The 24,733-nt window shown below is 29.3% G+C and overlaps 1 protein-coding gene across 5 annotated transcripts in view; it reads left to right on the top strand.

Annotated features, from left to right (window-relative positions):
- Positions 1–19,882, top strand: part of LOC100574058 — a 31,808-nt gene extending 11,926 nt beyond the window's left edge. For 4 of the 5 annotated variants that reach the window (XR_003838945.1, XM_016801739.2, XM_029486723.1 and 1 more), the window contains one exon: positions 19,344–19,882. Coding sequence is in view for 4 of the 5 variants with exons in the window: in XM_016801739.2 (XP_016657228.1) it covers positions 19,434–19,787 (354 nt within the window). In the remaining variant the exon portion in view is untranslated. Of the gene's footprint in view, positions 1–361; positions 550–19,343 lie in introns of those variants that run through there. The other variant, XM_003242193.4, reaches the window with a different exon arrangement.
- Positions 19,883–24,733: the final 4,851 nt, after the last annotated feature.

The following is a 24,733-nucleotide window of genomic DNA, read 5'->3' as shown; positions in this document are numbered from 1 at the left end:
AATAATCATTTGTTTATGGAACGATCACACTGTTACATCTACGTTCACATAATAGTAATTTAAAATCGCAAAAGACCGGCAAATCCAATTTACGTTTTTGGAGCGCTCGCGGTACAGTACAACAATATGATAGCAAAGGGTTCGGATTTTTGGATTTCGGTAGTTGTTCAAACAACATTCGTTTTTTTTCTTTTATATTATAATTTATTATCGGCTCGAGCCGATTATACGTGTCCGAATGTTCGATAAGATAAAACAATATTACACCGCGGAAATATCGATAACTATACGGTTTCCGGGTCGAGAGAGTCCGCGCATATATACATCACAGAATATTAGAATATTTTACATAATAATATATTATATTATATGACCGTACGTTTGTAAACGTGCGTCGAATAATCGGTTTATAGTTGTTTCTGTTCGTTACGCGTACACGTATATCGTATAGGTATAAGTGTTGTACACTTGTACAGTGTGTTTATGATACGTTATTAATCTTTATGGCCTTTTACGGCACAGTGCAGCGATAACTGGCAAAGGAGTGAAGTACGTATATCCAGCTCGATGTAACATAACAATAATACTAATATAATAATATAATATACGTTTCACGACGTTGACCTGTTCGTGACTCGCGTACCGGACCGTTGAATATTGTGCTAACGAACGGGCCGCAGATTGCGCCGAAACAAAAACATGAGATAATATTTCCAAGGGGTGAAAAAACCGATTCGATCGTGACTAATTTTCGAAACGCAAGATATGAAAATTCGACGGAATTAACGACGATTAAGCACGCAGCGATCGAGATAGGCTGTGTGTAGTTGAAACCGAAACTATATCGTACTTGCGTCTTTAGGCTCTTGGCAGCGATCGTGTTTCGTCCAGAATCATAATATGTACAGAGTGGTGCACCAGTAAGGCTCGCCCATTTTGCTCATTTATTTACATTCCGATTTCTGTATAGTTCTTGTAGTATTCTCATAATGGTCTCTAATGGTTTACGAAAATAAACCTCAATAGTTTTAAACGCGATTATATTTTCGGATACATAGATTTTGACTTTGACACACCACTTGAGGCGTATTTGATGGGGGCGGCAGTAGCGATCAAACCCCATGACTTGAAGTTTTATTTTTGTTAATTGGTATTTACTTATTGGCGTAATATAGATACTATGATATCGGGGCAAAACGAAATATTTTTATATCGTTCATATACCTAATATGTTATAGCGTAACATTTAAATTAATTTATTTTTAAATCAGTATTGACTAGAATTACCAACAGCTCCGTTCGTTGTTCTTGGGCTATTGTTTGGTTCACTATTCTGGCCTAAAATCAGCATCAGAATCAATATGATTTTTTAATATATAGTCTGGAAAATCCATACTCATATCATTAGTAGGAGCTATTGAAATTATTTCACTAAATAAGGTAAACCGAAAAAGTGTTTAGTAGCCACCTTCCAATTTCCGAATCATTTTTGGAGTATATTGACATTTTATTTTTTTACAAACGCTTGAACCAAATATGTCTTTTATCAATTGACGGGTGTTCAATTGATATCAATAATATTGATCGTATAAGGGCTGCGTAAGACCCGTGCACCCAAAGTCTCCGCCGTTTACGGGAGTTATAGCGAGGTACCTAATGCTTATTAATATTAAACGCTTGTACCAATCATATTTAGATTCCTAAAATATAATTAAAACTAGCCTATTATTCCAAGCCTTGAATTCTCCTTGCTAAAAATATTTTTATGTATGGTATTATGGTAGTTGGAATAATAGAATAGGTACCACTAAAATAGTATCATCTGCAGCTTATACCTATCTTGAAGATTACTTTACTTAATTAATGTACATTAAAAATATGGCTAAGATCTAGAATAGGACAAGAAAGATTAAGTGCATTGGCTTTATTGCATGTTCATAGAAATATGAATATTGATACTGAATAAATTAATAACAAGTTTTCAAATATGACAAAAAGAAATATTGACTTTATTATATAGTTATAATGATATTATTTTTTTCATGCTTATTATATTATTTTTTAGTTAATATAATATTTTATTTTATTCATTTTAATAATATAATAATATTTCCTGATTATTTTAAAAAGTAGAAGCAGAATTAAATCTGCTACCAAAAATCTCCTTTAAAATTGAATATTTAGCATTATTTCTGCTAGAAAAGTGTCATTGGACACAGAAATAAAAATAAAAACACTTCATGGAAAAATCAATAGGGTAGAATATAAACTTGTGTATATTAATTTAAGCGTCTCCCCTTTTCCCCTCCACCATAAAACTAAACCAAATACGACACTGACTTGAGGCCATACAAACTTCTTTTTATCAAATGAGGACTAACCCTTTTTTCTCTAAATTGTTAAACAATGGTTTTTTTTCTAAATGTTGATGTGTCTAAATGAAAACTGAGTACTATTGTTTCCAAGTTATTAAACTCATATTATCTATTAAGGAATAAGTATGATATTACAAGGATGATATGGATTACGTCAAATAAAATGTAGATGTAATATTTAGACTACATCTTAGTCTAGAAGATGATGCTCATTGCTCATGCAATAATTATTAGTTTTTTGCAAATATTTTAAAACTTGAGTATATTTATTCTATTTATTATATATATTAATAATTCGAATTTTGATTTAGGTACATCAACTATATTTTAAAAATAATCTACCTAATAATTTACCGTGAAAAACGTTAGTTTTCATTTTAACTTTGAAGAAGATTAATTTATGTCGACATAGAATAAGCTTTAAACAACATAAAGTATTTGAAAATGGCATGTTTAAATAGGAATACTTATTCGTTCCAACTATCAGAATATCAATAAATTAATAAATGAAGCATGCTTGGCGAAGCACCTTGTATATTATGTAGACGGAATGAGAGCTTTTTTTAGTTCATATTTGGATGAAAGTAAAATTGGAGCTAATCGCGTATTTATAATTTGATAATATTAAATTATATATGACCTCATAAATAATAAAAACTAATCGTATTACGATTTCAATAAATAACGATTATTACAACGATTGTAAACTGTATACATAATAAACCAAACGAATTAGGTAGTAATTTCTGCAACGTCTCGTTATTATTTTAACGTCTTTACGTTTTGCTTACACGAATTTTAATTCAGACATTTAGGAATATATTTTTTTTTAAGGCAAGACTTACAACTGCAGTGAAACGAGTGCATAGATATAACAATATGAGTGAATTTCAACTTAGATAATATATTGTTACCTACATTGAAAAATTGAACGGAATTTTATTACCTGCATACATTTTTGGATCATTATGTCTCTTAATATTACTGTGTTAAAGAAATATTTGTTGGATTTAATGTTTGTTTGAAGTAAAAAAAAACAAGAAAGCCACAGACATAGTGTGAAGAATTTAAAGTAGTTTCGGAGTGTAATTGAAATTCTCTCCAAATTTGACACAATATATTTCAGTATCTTTCACTCGTAACTAAATTATCATACCCATAGACATTTTTTCCTATCCTCTGTTTAAGGATCTGAACGATTATTTGTGTTTTATTTTTATCATCATGCAGATTAAATATACCTCCTATATATTACATATATGTATATTATATTATATTGTATATTATTATAATTCTCGCCGAAACAATTATTCCGGTATGTTGATATTGTAGTCATAAATATACTTGTTGAAGTATTATAGGATCAACCTTTTCGTATCATACTTTGTCAAAAAAAAAATTTAGACACGATAATTATTTGTGGTAGGTACTAGGTAGTAAGTACTAATAGTAGGTATCTACATTAAGTAACAAACAATTATATTACCTATTAAAGATTACCGTGTTATTGTTTTCCTTCGTCTTAATACAATCGATTTAAATTTAAAATTACCGATGAATCATAGTAATATTGGATGTATCATAACTTTTTAGACGAGTTAACAAAAAAATAAACATTGTAAAATCATATCTAAAATGTATTTAAAATATCCGTTGATATGCGCGTTCGTTTCATAATATTATTCAATAATATTACTGTTAACGTAATTTTTAATAATATGAATAATTGTTTACACAAACCTTTCATATTATTATCTCGAGTTGTCTACATAATGGCTATTTTGAAATAAACAAATTCTATTGCCGTTCGTTGTGTAATTAAAATAAATGCTCTCTAGCTGTGTCGTGCTTAATTGATAGTTTGTATAGATTTATTTGAACGCCAGCACAATTGAAGCATTCCAATCAGTCGGTCAGACCGTCTGACTGCTGCAATGCATGGCATTTCACTAAGTATGAATCCATACATAAGACTTGAATATTCAAACAATCAACAAACTTGCCTAACTCCACTACAATAAATGCTGTGCCCAATTTACCACGAACAGAAATCCATTATAATTTCAACAATATCCTCCAAAAACATAATATCTGGTAACCAAATAGGAGACTCAAAAGAAACTGGCCTATTCAATCCATTCAAACTAAAATCATAACTAACAACAGCAAATAATTATTGAAACGCTATGATTGGATACAGGAGTGCATTAATGGTGATCTGATATAGAGGAGTAGGTACTCCCATAAAAATACAATTTTTAAACAATTTGTGTTTTATATGCATTATTGTTAAAACAATGTTTTTTTTTTTTTTTTTTATTACTGTTATTATTTAATATTAACACGTTATCTTTCCAAAAAAATAGACCAATATTTTTTCTGGTATACACCTATTGAGTGTAGAGTATATTTTATAGTCAGTATAATAATTATAAGATAGGTTAGATACCTAATCTCTATATTCAGTAGTAAACTTACTATCAAATTTCACCGAATTTTCAGGCAATATAATAAGTATATTTATCTAGTGTTATTACAAATAACAAGGGTTGCTATTGTATATTTTGTCCAGTGTATATAACTATGATTAATTTAATATTAAACATGCACCTATGCACTTTCAGTATGCGTGTATTATATAATATGAAACAATATAATATATGAATTTGCATTCAATATTTCAATGCTTATAACTTTTTTTGACTAAAAATGTTACTTACCATACATGTGAGCTAAATACTAGACAATATTATAACCTAAATATTATTATCAGACCCCTCGCCCAAATTAACTTCTTAATATGCTAATAGCTTCCTAGTTTCTCACTAAATAAAATTTAATATAAAAAAGTAATTAGATATGTCCAATATTATTTTCTTTTTATATAAAAAATGTTTAGTTATTTTATTTAATAAAAAATATATATGAAGTTAAAGCTCATATTACGAAAAATATGATTTTCGTAGTACGTAGTATAGCTTATATATTATATATTATATATTATAGCTTATAAACAATCAATAGGTAACATTTGTATACAAAAATATAATAGGTACCAATCTAAATCCAATAACCCTAAAAATGTTCATTTGAACGACAAATTCTAAAACGATGAAATACTATAACTTATTATAACATGAAAAATTGTGAGTACAAGTAGGGGTGAATAGTTATCAACAAATTATATTTACTTCGTGCGTCGGTTTCTAATATTATCGTTTGCTGTTTTAAAAATATTTAATCCATCCAAAGATTGGTATGTTTTTTAATTGGTCACCTATAATTTATTATTTCAGTTAAAAACTGAATGTAGGAAAATATTAAGCCATAAGTGTAACATTTCATTAACTAACCATTTACAATGATACAATACTATATTTTAGCAATATTGCCTTCACGATTTTAACTGATATCGTGGATTATATACATAATATATCATAGTCATATAATAATAATAATAATAATAATAATATACAGTCAACCTTGAAGTTAATTAATTCGCACAATTTATTACTCCTCGGGTTATTTAAAGTGAGGTGTAAAATTGATAAATTTATTAAACTCGAAAGTATTGATAAATTTTAGTATACATCTATAATAATAGGTACTGTATACAAATTGGCACGTGCATATTTTACTTTAGTAAAATATCAAGTATTTGAGTAAATACAAGTGGAACGTTATCTTGAGGTTAGGAAGGTTAGGTTAATTTAACTTTTTTTCTTCTAAAGGATAGATAACACGGTCTTTGTTGAGTATGAAAATGTGCAAATAAATTAATTTCGATAAATTTTAAATCACTAAACTTTATCAATAGTTCAAAATCACGTGCACGCTTTAAAAATTTATCACAAACTAGGTAACCAAATGATTAGCGATTATAGTTATTACGAATCGGATAAAAAGGAATCTTCCTTTGTTTTATTATTTTTGTAATACACAGCATTTTATAATATTATACAATTAATTGATGAATGCAACTTCATAATCACTACATTATATTATATTATGATTCTTTCAACAAATTTTCTTATGCAGTTATCTATCCTATTATTATGAAAATACCTATATGATTGAACAAAAATTTAAGACAGATAATTTTATAATATATAAATTGAAAGACTTTTTATTTTTATAGATTAATTTTTTATTAATTATTAGTGTTTGGTTGGTGAACGTGAAACACACTAAATATTTGTAAACTCAAATGGTGTAGAGACTTATAATGCATGTTTATATATATAATTCATCAAATTAACGTATTTTTATATTTTTGTGAATTATCTTGTTTTAATTAAAAAATGCAAAATACATTTTTCAAAATACGCAATTGAAATTATCTAAAAAAGCTTTAAGTAATTAAGTTATAGGTAAAACGGTGTTTATGGACATATTCACTAATATAATATTAATAGTTGTTAAAAAATACTTAAATTTGTCGAATTTTCCCCTTTATTGAAAAATCTAACAAAATACGTAAGGTCAAACTTTATATTAAATTTCACCATTTTATAAAACAAATATTTATATCTTAACTAGTATATTCTACAATATCCACTGCATTAAGACGTGCTAAAGTACCAAGCCCTATTTATGACTTACAATAGTCATATTAATAACATATTATGCAAGTGTATTGTTATATTAACATAAGTTTTTAGGGTTAAGGGATTAAGTATCGAGAAATATCAAACTAAAAAAATATTAGTGTGTACTTTACTCCCCCATAAAAATGTCCAATTTATAACTCCAACAACAAATTATGAGTAACTAGTTAACAATAATATCTGCAAATGTTTGATCGTGGTATCTCAAATATCGGTAAGACGTGGTAATTTTATTTTTCGTACAGAATTACAGTTAATTTTAATTCATTTTAATATTTAATTAATTAAATAAATATGTGGGACAAGATCAACTTATATGGTATATAGGTATATAGGTATTGCACTATACCATAATACTATTATACCTATTATTATTGTTAATCGATTACAATACTGTAACCTATAACACAGATATCATTCGTACAATAAAATATTATACACAATAAATTGATATGAGCAATAATTACAATACTGCGATTTTATTGCAAACAGTCAAATTAGATTGTCTAACGATTACTAGCATACGCAATCGTACGGTTTAATGATAGTAATTAATAATTGCATTTGTATAAGGTTAAATACTAAATAGGTTACTTAAGTGCATAAAAAAGTAATAATTGTACTGAAAAATTATTTATTAATTTAATTTATTTTGTTGAGCGAAGTCTAAAATGCATTTTTAAATTAATTATGCATTTCGTTTGATGTTACAGCTGCTTATTGAGTTCCAAAACCTTTTTTAATAAACTAAGCAATAATAACAATTACAATAACAGATGAATGTGTGCAGTGTATATAATTAATAATAATTATATATACAATAAATTGATTTGTAATGAAAGTAAATTCACGAGAACTTGATCTGTATATCTGTTTAAGTATTGACTATACTGTCAACATATTATTCGTAATATTTTATTTGTTAGTAAAATTAAAACTATACACATTTTTGATCATAATTATTGGTTGACAGATTATTGCTTTATTTTTTATTATTTAATAACCAATTATTAAATCGTACTATAATATAAATTGAATCCACTAAAACTATATGCATATAGTTAGTCGATGATTATAGTATTTAGTTGCAATCAGTCGATACTCACTTCTCTAATGTGTTTCTTTCGATCGTTTTTCCAATATAAAAAGGAACGTTAACCATTACTAAGCTGGTACAATATTTTTATTTTATTTCAATCTATCGATGGATTACTCACCTTTGGAAAAAAATTTAATGTATTTAATGTTCTATTTTTAATTTTTTATAATACAACTCGCAGTGGACATCGTGATTTTACTTTTAATAGAACGTAATTTTCCTAATACCATTATATTAAGGCAGTAAGGCACTCACGCAATTATGACTGAGTCATGCGGAAACAAAATTGTAAGGTCGTTTGGATACTCAGAAAAAAATATAATATAGGGCGCTACATCATAATAAAACGTTCGAGGATAAACAATAATTATGTTTGTTTTCAAATCAAATCATATCAATTGATACGGTGGGGAAAGCTATTATATAGGTACTAAAGTGTTGTCGCGTGATGGTGACAAATTTAATAGATAATATTTACATATGTATCTTCTAGACGTTGGATATTCATACTCTTACACGACATTATTTGATAGTAAATCTTAAAATTATTGTTTCATTAAAATTTTCGGCGTAATGGCAGACTCGTACCGTATTGATCGTACCAAAAAACTTCACCGACAATAACAATTTAAATTTTAAAGTACATATAATTTATTTTTTATGTTACATATTATTATAATGTAGGTACGTGTTTACTGTTTATTTCACAGCGTATTTCTCCATAGTTGACTGTAAAATACTATGTTATATTCGTGGGCGTAACTTCTAACTAAGACTTGTAGTTACAGGGACTATAGAGTCCTAAAACATATAAGTTCGAAATAAGTCAAAATCGAGTCGAAAATCCCCTCGTTCGTCATTTAAATGTCCAAAATCAAATGTAAATACAAAACAATATGTACTAGTACATTATAATTTGCATCTTACAGTAACCTGCACATTTTATATTTTACTAATTATTTTAATGTATTTTGACTTAGTGGCGAATTACTTTTAAAACTATATCATTACCAATGATAACGTATCATTGATCTCATTATATTTTTTATTCCTATATTTATAGCAAGATTATTACTGAACCTGTTTTGTGATATGATTTTCGTTGTGTATGTTAAATATGTTTAAGGTATCTTCGTATATTATGAAATAGACCAGTCAAATTCTAGATTTTCATGCGTCACCATAAGATTATTTCGGTGAAAATTAGAATAACCAATAATGCACATAAACATCCGAAGTATTAAAATGTATTGAATACAATATACATAATTTATGAAATTATTAATTATCAAAAGCGTCAAACGCGCGACAAAGTTGTTTTTTTCAAAAGACTCGGAGTGAATATTACAAGTGGAGCTAAAATCGTCTATTGGGATACTGAACCTCCCCTATCCGTCCCCTAGATATAGGTATAATGGTTATATCGACGTGTACACATACTAATAATAAACTATGACGGACTAATTATCATATAATCGTACTATATGGTCCTCTATTATAATATAGTGACCGGCGCGCTGTAAAAAATATAATATTATAATAATTATGTAATTATAGGTGATTAATATAAAATTATATGTGTACCTAGAAAAATCGTGTAAACATAATACTATACATTAGTAATGGGTACTTGTATAATATTTCTCTAACTATTATTATTATTATCATTATCATCATCATCTTCGTCGTTGTCATCATCGTTGTACACGATATATGGACTTTTATGATATTGAGTCGCGAAATAAACGTAAATCAAAAACATTGTCAGCCGCTCTAATGTATAGTAAGTTAATCTCATTAGCATCCACGTTTGAAACGGATGGTCGTGGTAGGTCAGCGCGATTAAAATTATTGCAAAAAGTCGCTGAACCGGAAGGCGCACTATACGCATAGGTACGGTTATATTTTTATTATTATCATCACATCAGTGCAAAGTTCTTTGATCCGGAAAAAAATGCCTTGGCCAAACCTGCGCAGCACATAACAGCTTTACCTACACAACTAACAGCAGCGGTCAATTATAGCAAGAACTGAGAAATTGAAAGAAAAAACGGCATTTACCGTGCGAGTTAAAATTATAATAATATATCGGCCTTTGAAATAACCAATCGTTCGTCAATCGCACGGTAACGGAATTACAATATTATTATATAGGTACATAGTCGATCGCGGTAGGAGAATCTGCGTACACCGCCGCCGAATAATATTCGTTGTGATTTTGAACCGTAATATAATGCCGCGATAGTTCAACAATTATTATACGACATAAATCATTAAACTAGGTGATTTTTTTAACCGTAAACGCTCATTGCCTTGAAAAGTAAAAAGTTTTTGTAAATATTTCGATTTTACATTATATTATTTTAATAAGTCATCACGAAACATTTTTGAAAAAAAATTCTATTTTTCTATTTTTTTTACAGACATCGATTTTAAGTTTTTATTTTTTTGAAGGATACCAGACATTTTGAATTTTATATTCCAAAGCAGATAATACATAATGTTTTTGAGGATTTCAAGAGGTTATAATTGAAATTCTATCGAGTAGTTAATTTATTATACGTAGTATCATTACTTAAGTATTTAAAGTTTAACTCCGCTATGTCTCTCCACTCCGCTCATCTTAACTTAGAAAATACTTGATACTAATTAACGACTCATTAAAAATGTTCAGAAATATATTCTTCTTCGAAATAATATGAAATTAAAAGTCTTCTTGATAACTTCAAAGTTCAAATACTTAATATAAAAAACTTTATTTCAAAAATGCTAATTCCTTTGGAGACAAGAGTCTTTTTTGTTAGAAAAGTCCTCCTGTATAGAATGATGTGAATACTTGACGTGAAAAAATTAACCACATACGCACATTCACTGATTACGCGTAGTTTTTAAATATAGGTCAAATACAACATATAATTATTGTTATGTGTGTTTTGGGCGTCCCTCGATTCGGGTGAAAATAAGAAGATGAAACGCGCAATACTTATTATATTGCACCATTTCGAGCATTTATATTTTATTTATTGATACGCAGAGATGACATTAATACGGGCTCAGAAGTGATTCAAGGGTGGTGGTGTTTTACAAAAACTTTAATAATTTATTAATATTTATAATTTTTTTCGTATTATGTTATATTTATTTACATTTATCATTAATAGTTAACGGGTACAAGGTTAGTGTTTACAAGACTTTATTTTTATGACGTAGCTGCTGATATTTTATCGCTGACTTGTAAAGCACAATCGCTGAAAATAATAAATACAATTAATATTGTACCTAATAATCATTTTTTTATCATATTATAAAAATTCTTTAAAAAATAGTGTTACAATTTATTATTAATTGATCGCGACGATAAAAGATTATAAGATGTCAAATGTCGAAAAATGTTGAAGAATCTCTGGTTCAATCGTTCGATAGTGTATTATGCCTATACCTAGGTATAATGTTTAGGTTAGGCATAAAAACGCGTAATCGCACTCCGGCCAGACTTGGCGAAATATCGCGTATACGCGATGCGAAACTAGCTACGTCGAAGAACTCATAATTATAACGAGCAACGAGTGAATCGCCCAAGTGCGCAACAGTCGAGTTATAGTTGAGATGAAAAATTAAAACAGAAAAAAAAACTGCGGCGGTCGATGTGAAAATCGGCGGCCGAACAACAATAATAATAATTCATATTATTATATATTGTGCACGCGCCACTGTGCGAGCCAGATGACGGGCGAGAAAAAAATAAAAATGAATAGAGACGAAATAAAAAACCGCCAGGAATAGAATCGCGTTCAGCACAGTTTTAGACAGCTCCAAGGTCGACGGCGCTTTTCAGGTGCGGATCTTTATTACAATAACGATCGTTTTGCGTGTCCGTTGTCTATATACAAATTATACAATAGGTGTCTACACGAAGTCGTATTGTAATAATAATAATATAATATTTTGACGACCGTGTTGGCGGCCGCCACTAGTCCGACAATTATAGATTCCCCGTGTATACAGAGTAGCCAACAACGATTAATCCGGCTGCGCACCTCCTCCGCGCATTTTGATTGGTCCAACCAGTGGTTGTAACCCACCACCCCCCCTGATTTTTTTTCTAGTTGCCCCACTGGGTCCAACCATACTTTTTATACCGTTTGTATCAAATTGTAACATCCAACGATACTCACCGCGTACCAAGCGTGAAACCGCCACGTGCAGAAGTTGAAATATTTCAAGTTTTTCATAATACATAATATTTGATAATATTATGATTGACAATTAATATGAAAATTGTAAATGATGATAACAAGTCACCACATGAAGCACGAATGATATGTGCTGTTATAACACCAAAATAACGTGTCGTGGTCCAAGGGGGCATTGCGACGACCCACGACAAATTGTAGATAATTCAGATTTACGCATGTTTAGTGTATCTAATAGGTACTATATACCCAACTGTGATTCAACAATTTGTAAACTTAATTTTTCTTTACCGCATTGATGTGTAAATAGCACTTTTGACATTTTAAGATTCAGAACAAATGTCTGTACAGTTTCATTAAAGGGGTTGTTTTGAATTAAACAGTAATATCTGGGAATAATAGACAACTTTCAGTTAACTCTGGCGCACAGAATCCATATATAATTTCCGTAATATAACATAAAAATGTAATTCTATTATGGCCTAGATTAAAATGCTCTAAAAAGTAAAAATTATCAAAAAAGCTCTGAAAAATAACAATACCTCATGAATTTTTTTTTTTTTGTAGAATTCGAGTAATTCGACTACACACAACTGTTAAGAAAACCGACGGTTTGATTTTCGGAACTTTATACACCTTACTTAACTAAATTAACAATCATATAAAATCTAGATTCAAAATTTAGGATCGCTAAATAATATTATTATTTCATATTCTCTCATCTAGATGATTCAATGATTGTATTGCAAAATATTTGTCATATTATCTAGATCAGTGGTTCTTAACCTGTGGTCCTCGGCCCACTGGGGGTCCGCGATACTCATGTCGGGGGTCCGCGGCAGCCTTAACACATAACATGCGTCAATAATTGACATGAATGCATTATTACAATATTGTTGGATTATTTTTTTTTTTCTACACCAAATAATTCTATTATTAAAATTTACTAAGTATAATCAGTTTTCTTGTTCATACGAAATGTAAATGTGTACAGAACTGTAGTTTCGGCAGTCTTATATTTACTGCCACCAATAGTGCAGTTGATCAATCGTACTCAATTATGGTTTTATATTACATTTTTATAAAAAATTAATTGTAATAAAATAATTATAAATGTGTATGTATTGTTAAGTCTGCTTATGTTATTTGTTATATAAAATAATTATTATAATTTTGGTTATGATAACATGAGATGTTTTGTAAAAAAAAGGTCTTCGAAAAAAATTTGTCCGTCAAGGGGGGTCCGTGATTTCTAGAAATCTTTTATCAGGGGTCCGTGATCTACAAAAGGTTAAGACCCGCTGATCTAGATAACTATTTAACTATCTGTGCCTAAAGCTATGACCAATACGTCCATACTGAAGTTCGTCCGCATTCGATTTTTTTCCGGATTGATATAAATATAAAAAAGAAAATTTAACTAGAAAAACTTAATAGTAATAGACGTAGGTAAGTAAAAATTTAAATCTTTCATCGTGAACAGTCGAATGAAGTATATATAAATGGACAATTTATGTGTGATTGTCATGTATTGACTCAGAAACAACTTGATAGATTGTTTTTTATAGATATCAGGAAAGTTTAAAAAGTGGTTTGAACCACATCCAATGATTGGCGCTGAACAAACTTTTTTAAAACATTTTTGTTGATATTCGTGATTGATGAATGCTTTGTAACTTGGTATTTCCGCCGTTATCAGTTTTTGTTAATGATTTGAAACTTTATTCGAAAACTTCAAATCAACAACACGAGAAAAAAACATAAAGAAACATTTAATTAATGTGGAATATAAGATTTAATCTAAAACCGTCTGTCACAATATGTTATTTATTATATTATTACAGATTTACACATCTTAACCACTCTCATACCGGGCATAATTATTCACAAGCCAAATATGGTGATTTAGCTAGTACCTAATTTAGGTACTAAATTATTAGGTACCTATATAATTTATGTAACAGTAATATCGAAGATAATAATTATGGGAGAACTCTCCGGCCACCTCCACGATCAACCCCTATCGGCGTGTGCTAGTTAAGTGTGAAAAACGATAAACGACAATACACCAGCCCTGCGAATAAAATATAATATCGACGATTTTCCGACTACGGCCTACGGGACAACCCTTTCGCGCAGTCGCCCGGCCGCCGAGCACTTGACCCAGTTCCCGAAATTCTCCCGACGACCCTCACCCAGTTTTTCGGCCGCGGCTCGTTTACGATAAACAACGAACGAGCTGGCTCTGTATAATAATTTGATATGGGAATACATACAGCCCACATTAACTGCAATGTAATTTATTATGATATTATGCGAACAACCAAAATACAATTATTTATTGTTGTGTTGTACTGATGTAGCTGGTGTCGACGGTTTTGTTCGAAGGTCGTGTCCCGCGTGGTCCATAATACAGAGAAACTTGCATACCATTATACTACAATACACAGAGTACAAAGTTTCACGAGGAACACAACAATTTGTATCGTAGAGATATTTTATATGAAGAATTTATTTTTTTTAATAATCAATCAATTATTTCCAAAAAAAAAAAAAAATCACATATAAAATATATTATACATCTATATATTACACGTTCAAGTACCTACATAATATATATTATTATAATAAATAAAAATAATTATATTTTAGAAATAAATGGGTATTTTATTTTATGAAAACTTCATACTATGTACCTATTATACATTTTAATCAACATTTTCAGTGAGTTTCGATTGTTTATTACCTATATCTTTATATCTACAAAATAGGTAGTTTTTTCAAAAAAATGTCTATTCCTTTAAGTTTTAAAGACAATTCATCGGGAATATTGATTTGATGCCTTAATTTGTTAAAAAGAAAAAAAAAATTTAGTGTATTATTATCTACGTCGGTGAATTTTGGTGGTTCTTTTTCGGCTTATAACATTTTCTGTCTCCAATAAGACAATAATAATATTAATGGCTAACATTTACCTACTCATGTAAGTTCCCAAAAAATATTTCGTTAAATATATAATTTTGTAAAATCAAAATTAATGAAATAAAAGTTTTGTTGTATTAAAGTTATAGAGTGTCTACTGTCATTTTCGGAAATGACTACTATACCTAATAATATATAGCAATAGCAGAGTTCACGATTCAAAAATTATTCATATTATTATTATTATTATTATTATTATTAGGTATATTAATAATATTAAATTTATTTTCCAATAAAAATTGATTTTATTCGGTCCAACAAGGTAAAAAATATGTATACACTTGGGACTAAAAGGGTTAGGTAAGACGCATAATCTTGTATACTTGTACCTATGCTATATCTAACCTCGAAATAACAAAATAATTAAAATATTGTTATTTTCACGTTTCATAGAATTATTGATTTTCGTCGTCATAATATTTTAACTTATAGGTGGAAAAAACCTGCAAAAATGTCCGAAATCGTGACGAAAAATATTCATAAATTCGACGACGAACGTGCCATGGTACGAGAAAAAAAACCTATTCGATTTCAAACAGCTGCAGAAGTAACCACGGGGTTATCGTTTCATATTTTGCATTTTTCGTTTTTCGAATTACTAATGAGATCAAACAATAGTTTTTGTTTTCATTTTATCGCATGATAATTAGTTGGGAAATTTCTGAACAAATACAATACGTTGTTAGAAGTTAATTAGGTGCAGCAATTGATGTAAGCAATTTTGTTTATTTTGTTGATTATATTGCTCTTAAAATACCATTACAATCTTAATCGAAAACGTTGTCTCTGATGATAATAAGACATTACATCTCAGCAATACTATGATCAGTTGATCCAAACCTCTATAACACCATATTTATGATTCCGCTGCAACCGAATCCTGGTTTTTCAATCTTGAGCATTAAAATGTTGTGTGTGGTTCGCAGTCGTTGGCGACAAGTCGTGACTATGTTTGATCGCCGAGCTGCACATCATTGTTATAAAATATTATTATATTATTAAAATATATCATGATGACGCGCTGAGACAATAAAAATCGTTTCGTATTATATTGATGAAATCGATACGGTATCGATTAAATGTTGAGTGTAAAACGAACACGTAACCGAATATGCTATAGGATTTGGAACAGTTACCTAATCTAACAGTTTCCGTACCTACCTGTAATAGTATAGTATAAGTCCAAAAGAGCTACGAATTTAATGAATTTCTTTGTTTCCATATCCTGCAGATGGAATCGAATGTCCGATAAAAATCTGTCCCGCGTAGTCGCATCACTATTGTACTAGGGCGCATCGCACGAAATTCTATTTTTTAAATAGTCTTGCAAATTTGATAGTCTGAGAAAAATTAATTATACGCTGCATAAAATTTTCTTCAAACATCGTGATTTAAGCATCATATTTCAATATTAATTGTGATGTCTTATAATAGTTTATCCCAGCACGATTGACATTGTTTGACTATAAGAGCAGTATTTTTATTTTTTTTTATTGTTATTCTTTATCTTTTTGTTTGAAACTGCATATTTTGTAGTATATTGTTTTACGCTAACTTTTCATCCATGACTACTGCCTTCCATCTAGACTTTAGTTATCTGAAGGCGTATCTCTTGCCATGTGTATGGAAACTAAGTTACATTATTCCAGTATTGACCTCCGGATATATTAATAAAGTTTATAACTATAGTGTATAACCTATCCATTTTATCTCACGCATCCTGCAAATTATGTTAGTATTTATCATCTTACCATAATGGTCTTGGGCGTTCAAATACTAGTTGTAATATTGCTTTTTGAAATTACAAATTAAATGATTTTATAATAGTCGTTCCTAAGTAGACGTTATTTATACCAACTTTGCAAAGGCTTCTGATCGAGTGAATGTTTCATTCCATGGCATTTACCAGTATCATAAACCTATTGATTTTTACATATTTCAACAACAACACATCTATTTTATCCATCAATAATTCAGTTTATGATTTAGGTTTCACCTTTACTCATACTTTATTAAAACACCCATCACTTAAAGTTTTATCAAGCAAGTTGCAAGTGATTTCAAATTGGCAACATCTTTGAAGGCTTTATGCTGCGCATTTGTTAGGCTAATAAGGCTAAAAAGGCTACAATGAAAATTCATAATCTATTTATTAAAAACGTATTACTCTGCTCTAGATTATACTCCTATTTTGATTAGACTCCGAAAATGACCGAAGACATGCAGCTAACTTAACTTTTATTATTCATTTTATAAATAGTGAAATAGATTCTCATTATCTTTTACTATACCCTCTTGTTATTCTGTTCACATCCCTATTTCTCTCACTACAATTATGACAAAAACACTAACCACACGAATCAAGTTTCTTCGATCATTTTTATTATGAACCTATTGGCTATTATCCGTAGTACACAGAGTTAGATTTAGGTTCAAAAATTACACGTTTGACTTTTGATTTTGAGGCAACGACATTTTCAAAAAAATGATCAGCTATATTTTATAATAGTAGAAAATCGGGGTTTTCATTCGAAAAACAGAAGTTAGTATCTCCATAGGACACAAGTAGTGTAAAAAATATCAAAAAAATATCTTCTATATTGGTCTTTAAGTATACTTAAAAACTTTCAAAAATCAGATTTTGAATAATTGCATTATTGTAGAAAAAAAGAGGTGTATGTATGTACGACTTTTGTATATGTATTATAAAATTTCGTTTGCTAGAGAAGCCGTATAATATGTAAAATCGAAACAGAAACTATTTATAACATATATTATTAAAATATATTCATGTTGAAAACGAATTGTTAATCGAATATATTTGACGGCGTACTGCTATAGAATCGACATTTTTTATGGCTTACAAACCACAATAATTATTGTTAAATAATAACGGTGGCACGCGCTGAAAAATTGCGCGTTCCTTTTCAGTTAGTCACGCCTTTTGTTTAGTGCTTTTCCGGTTTCCTTGATGACGATTTTTTTTAAATTTATTTTTTACGAATTCCAGAATCCATCTCTCTGCATTACCTATATAAACAAAAAAAAAATAACAAAAATAATATAATATGAATATTTGTGATATTGTTTCGATGTTGCCAACGCGCATCTATCAACCATGCAATTAAGTATTATAGGTATACATAGGTATATTGTATAGGTACCTATTATACCGATGAATAGCATCATCGTTCGATAGTAATATTGTTCGAATAGGTAGCGTTACATCACTCTTAATGAAATCAAAAGAAACCTGAGACTTCAGCACCCCCAATCAACGATTGCTAATATATGCATTTGCACCTGTGCCCGGCGAGTATTGGATAACCTATATGCCCTACGCGGCAATCTAATGTTCCACTTCTCTTTTTTACGGCGTTATCCGCGGATTATATAAAGTACGTTTATAGAGATTATTAATATTATAATTTGCGTGCAAATCGATTAAAAATGAATACAAATATAAATTACATTTTAATAATGTGTTAAATGTCATATTTTGCTAATTATTTCTGTAAATAGGTGTCTACTAAATATCGACACTATATTATACATTATAATGTATATAGGTACTATGTTATCGACAGTTCAAACAAGTGTACCTATGAGGAATAAAAGTACACTCGACGAGCATGCTCCAAGTTCCTGGTTTCTATACATGGTTTATTACGAGTCTAAAATTAAACGCACAAACCAATATACGTATATATTATAGTATAACATTATCATAACTGATGTTGTTCATAATATATTATATATTGTATTGCCTCATTGAAGATTGAAATATGCAATATGTTCGAACTTAAATCATCAAAATACGCAGTAAACATAATGCGCCAAACTACATAAGATTATACCTACATATTTATTTACTATACATTATATGAAATCTAGAATCCTATTGTATTATACTATAGTCCATTGTCCATATTATTATTATCTCGTGTTGACATATATATTTACTGATCGTGTTGACTACTATAAAACGCAAAATATTACAAATAACTGTACAGTGTTTGTTCAGTGTATATGTGCAACATTTTATGAACAATTAATTGAAATTAATTTCAGTCTATTGATTTTACAGTGTCCGTATGCTGCAAAAAAGTGAGACATTCACAATATTTTAACCCCAATACAAGTTAATCTATAGAAGCAGAACCTACGAAGTTAGACGATGACGCTTTTTGTACGTTCGCGGTACGACCATTTAACCCAAGTACCTACTACAAAGTTTTGTGAAGATGGTGGAGATGCCAATTCTAATAACACATGTGACTTAGGCAAATGTAATTTTTTTAAATACAATTCCGACTACAGGTACCGGAATACAGGTTATTTTGCAAATAGAACATTGCGTGCCGAAATTATTGCCAACAAATCTAAATTTTTGGATTTATACACTAGAATATACACTAAATATTCGCGTGATCAGCATAAACAATGGAGTGAGGTATATACACATCCTGGAGAATCTGAATACTGTAAGGGACCAACAACATGCAGAGATGCTACAGAGAGTGTCCCCTGAAAATCAAAATGTGTCCCCTGAATGACCAATGTGTGTGCCAAGTTTTTTGACGTGTTTTTAGTTTTGTAGAAATAAAAAACATTATTCATTTAATATTTCAATCTACTAGTTACCTATTCTGTTAACTTAAGTTAATTACTTATTTTTTTTCTATACTATGGACAAGTTTGTTATAAAAAAAAGAAGAAATGATAATGGGTCAATGCAAAGTAAGTATAGGTACCTGCTTTAATATTAAACAACTAAACATGCAAGTACATAAAATATTTAAATTATTCTATGTTGTGTCTATTGAAATACAATATTGTTTGCTGAAAAGTTAACTAGTAAAATCATTGTAAATTATAGCATATTATCATAATATTATGTAATTATGTATACTATTGCATATTATAAATATGTATTGTTATTTATTTTAAGTCTAAAATACGTAAGAAAAACTCATTGTTATAATCATAAATTTGATTTTAAAAAGGTGGGTGGTGGATGTCGCTAAGCTGTACAGTAGGTTACAAATGAGTCACTGTATAATGGATGGTATTAATTTTGAATTCAATGATATAATATCATTGTATAAGAAAAACGATTCTGAGCAGAGACGGAATGTCAGTCTAGGTATAAGACATATTATATGGTATTAAAAAAAAATTGACCTATAATAGGTACCTGTAATAAATTCCAAAATAAATCATATCACAATATCCATTAGGTACTTATAACGCGTTATACATCAATAACAAACCGTGATACAATCATAGGTATATAATAGTATACTTTAGAAGTTTCAAGTACCCACGAATAATAGTATACAATCACAACAAAAAAACTAAAATAGTTATTCTAGGTTTTTTATTATGCAATTTCGTCGAAATTTGAACTTAAAATGAGTATGAAAATAAACTGTGTTTATGTATTTTTTAGATTTTTTGGTAACAGAATTAACTACTTACGTGGAATCTTGCTTTAAATTTTCAATCCTTAGATATAAAAGTTCAACATTTTATAAATTTTTAACTTCAAAATAATTATTCAATTTTAAATTGGATACATTTTGTCAAAATTTGAACTTTTACTGCATTTAGTAATTTAAAATATTTATGAAAGTTACCTCACTAACTCACGTACAGGGTAAGAGGTATATAAAATAGGGGGGATTTTGGGTGTTTCAACTCCCCCCCCCCCGCCCATAGGTTTTTTTTGGTATAGAAATCTGTCAAAGCCTAAAAGTAACAGTTAAATTAATGGCTGTAATACGATTGAGAACGTTCGACCTTTTTTAGCGTACGATTGAGATCACTCGAAATGGAACAATGAAATAACCGCTGACCCAAAAAAAAAAACAGTACTATTGAGAACGAAATTAAGTGCAACGTTGCCGAACTATATTCAAGCCAAAATAAAAATGAAATAAAACATTGAATAAAATATTTACAAATTACAAATTTTAAAAATGCCATATCAATATACATATATACCTACCTATAATACAAAAGCTTAGAAATTTCATAAGCAAAATTTCATGTTTTTGCACATAGGTACCTACCAATAATACAAACATTTAAAAATAATTTACAATTTAATTCCCCTATATAAATTTCCCAGACGTGTTAAATATTTTGTTAATCCTTCAGAAGATTTTTATTGACAGTAATTAATATAAGACTGTATTGTTTTTGAAATTTTTTCTTCTTCTACTTTTGATGCCTTTTGAACAGTACCCTGTTGAATGGTATTGAGTTTTAAAGACGTTTCTTCCTGGGTTTCGAGTAAAGTCTGTATGACAGCGTATATAGGTGGACGTGTGCAATAAAACTGTCTGTTAAAAGTCCGATGAAAACTTTCTGCGGCATTAATAGTCCTAAAAATGAAAATTATGCATAATATATTTTCTGAAATGTTCAATATTTGTTGTACAAATTTACCTAGGATGTTGAGATGGTTCTTTTGCCCATAAAACTGGAGGAAATAAACAATCTGGTTCAACATATGTTTTTAAAATATAATCTGCAAATCTATGACCATATAATTAATTTGAACATAACGCCATAAGCTGCATAAAACCATCTTCTACTTCTGTATGTTGCAGAAATAGGAGTCCGAAAAACATTTTCAGCCAATTACCAAATTCATTATTCTCGTCTTTGTAAGCATTCTTTAAAATGTTGTCTTCATTAATCTAGAAACACGTTATTAAAAGAAAAACGTTCAACCCTTAATTTATAATTTGTTAAAATTCCAATTTTAATATTTTTTCATTAAAATGTCGAGGATAATTTAAAAATTAATTACATATTTCTTAAAATTTCTAAAGGCCATAACTAGCTCAAAAAGAGTTAAAATTTTTCAAAAATTGTACTATTTGTTGAACATGCTAAAATAAATATTTGGTGAAAATTTCAAGAGTCTACGCCCTACGGTTAATCTAAAATAGTAAATATAAAATAAATCTAAAATAGTAAATAAATCTTACTTTACGCCACCAAGCATGAGCTAAATGAAAACGGCAACCAAATATCGTAACACCGGGAAATGTTTCACGTACAGCTTCATGTGCACCGATTTCAAAATCTAAATGTTTCTAATTAATTTCTAAAACTTTAGACGTAGTTATTAGGCACAAATCCTTTAAATAATTCCACATGTCAATGTAAGTTGTTTTTGATTTATTTTCTAAGAAAAAGAAAACTAGTGGAACATAATATCTATTTTGATAACAGTGCATAGTATACATTTGTAAAAAATGATTTGGTGCAAAATCAAAAGTTCCGTTACGAAAGTATATATTTTGATTATTCGTTGCAAACAATTCGTTATCGTTATATTTATAAGCTTTTTCAATCGTAATAGTCAAAAGGGTCTAAAAAAGATATCGCCAATAATGACCGTTCTCAATCGTATTCCTGCCAAGGCAACTTAGGGCATTGGGTGGATCTTTTACTATGGGGGAGAGTATTGCAGGTAAACACGCGAGTTTGATAGTTTTGCAGATTTTCAAGTGGGCCACCCGTATTGCAGGCTAATATTGCAGCATGATATTATTAAAAACTACAATAATTATTTTACAATAAAAATAACAATTTATTTATTTATAAATTGCTCAAGTATCTATACATGATACGCATAATATTATACTTACTAATAATTATGTCTTAAAGTGTTATCATCCTTTAAAAAATATAGTAATCGAGAAATAAAATAAAATAATAAATTGCATTCCACGATTGTGGGGTATCTAAATAGCCTATACAAAACGCCGTGTAATCGTAGTCAATATTAATATCACATTGTAAAATTTTTGAATTACTAATATTATTGTTCTTTTATTATAATACTAGCTGAACCCATGCACTTCGTTGCTCATTAAGTGTACCAACTATATGTGACTCAAACTTTGTTCAATTCGTTATTTAATTATCGGTGTATGGTTTCAAAATTAATCTTAACTTTTCCGTTGCCCGGAATAAAAATTCTGATTCACAGCAGTACATTATCGGGTAGGTAATCTACCTGTGGTAGATCGCGGACCCCGTGCTGTAAGTATGTACGTTAGTGTATGATTTAACTCTAAAGTATAAAAGTTATACCAAGTTTGTCGTATTCTACCTATGGTGGATTGATATAATCAATTAATACAAAATCCTAACCTAACCGTACTAAAATCAGATGAATAAACGCTAGCGCATACAAAAAAAATTAATTCAAATCGTTCTAACAATTTAGGAGGAGTTCAGTCACAACACACGTACAGTAGAATTATTACCCTTAGCAACAAATTCTGCGATTCATTTTTGTATTATATGAAATCAACAAACATGTCTGATTAACCAATAGCAACCAATATAATATAATGCCCTGTTGCGCCACTGTTGTATTTTTGACATACAGATTTGAGATTTCTTACCTTTCCAGTGGATTTTCCTAAAATTTTATTTCGTAAAAACCTTTTCCTGGCAGTTATGAACATCTTAAAAAAAAAATTTGAGCCAGATCGGACCAGCCGTTCTCGATTGATGAATTGTTATAAATTTTTGTCTCCATTTTATATATATAGATTATATAATAACAAATTATATGATTAACTATGATTCATCAAGCTGTATCGTACTTGCCTTTCCTAGCCAAGTGTGTCTAAGAACTCTCTCTATGGCGGAGACGATATTCGGACAGTAGGAGGCTTCGGAGCATGACAGGCTGGCAGCAAGTGGTGGACGGTTAGGTTAAGTAACCACTTTTTTTTTAAGTATTTTTTTTATTAATTATACCAATTCGAATTCAATATTCATAATTAAGACAGGACAACGTCTGTCGGGTCAGCTATTTATATATAAAAAATACCACATATCTGTTTAGTATCATATATTTTTATTTTTTGGTAAATACATAAAATTGCACAGTGAACCCATTCTCTGAACAAATTATTCTTAATTCCGCTCTTTTATTATCATGTTTAATTAAAATTCTACATTAAATCTTATTTTAATCACGAGTGACTACAGGATTTTCAGTTTTAGATTCTGAGCGGAGCGAGGAAGCTAGTGGTTTTACAATGGTGTTTTTTTTTTGATATATATCCTGTATACAAAAATACTAAATATGCCACTGATGTCGTCATACACAGTGTTCGGACTTATCTAGATAAATTTATCTAGATGAATATCTAGATAATTATTTGTTCATCTTTTATCTTATCTAGATAAATAGTTACAAGGTATCTAAACATTCATCTTAGATAATTTTTTTACTAATCTAAATAAATTCATCTAGATACATTTTAGATTCTGAGTGGAACGATGAATGTATTGATTTTACAATGATGTGTGCTTTTTTTTTATTTTTTTTATTTTTATTTTTTTTTGTGTCTGTCATCACCTTTTAGACAGTAAAACTGCTTCGATTTTCTTCAACAGTAACTTTTATGATTGGAAAGTGAATCTAGTTTGGTACTT

Source organism: Acyrthosiphon pisum, chromosome A1 (assembly GCF_005508785.2).
Source record: "Acyrthosiphon pisum isolate AL4f chromosome A1, pea_aphid_22Mar2018_4r6ur, whole genome shotgun sequence".
Lineage (NCBI taxonomy): Eukaryota > Metazoa > Arthropoda > Insecta > Hemiptera > Aphididae > Acyrthosiphon > Acyrthosiphon pisum.
The sequence above is the reverse complement of the archived record's forward strand: the minus strand, read 5'-3'. Positions and strand labels throughout refer to the sequence as shown.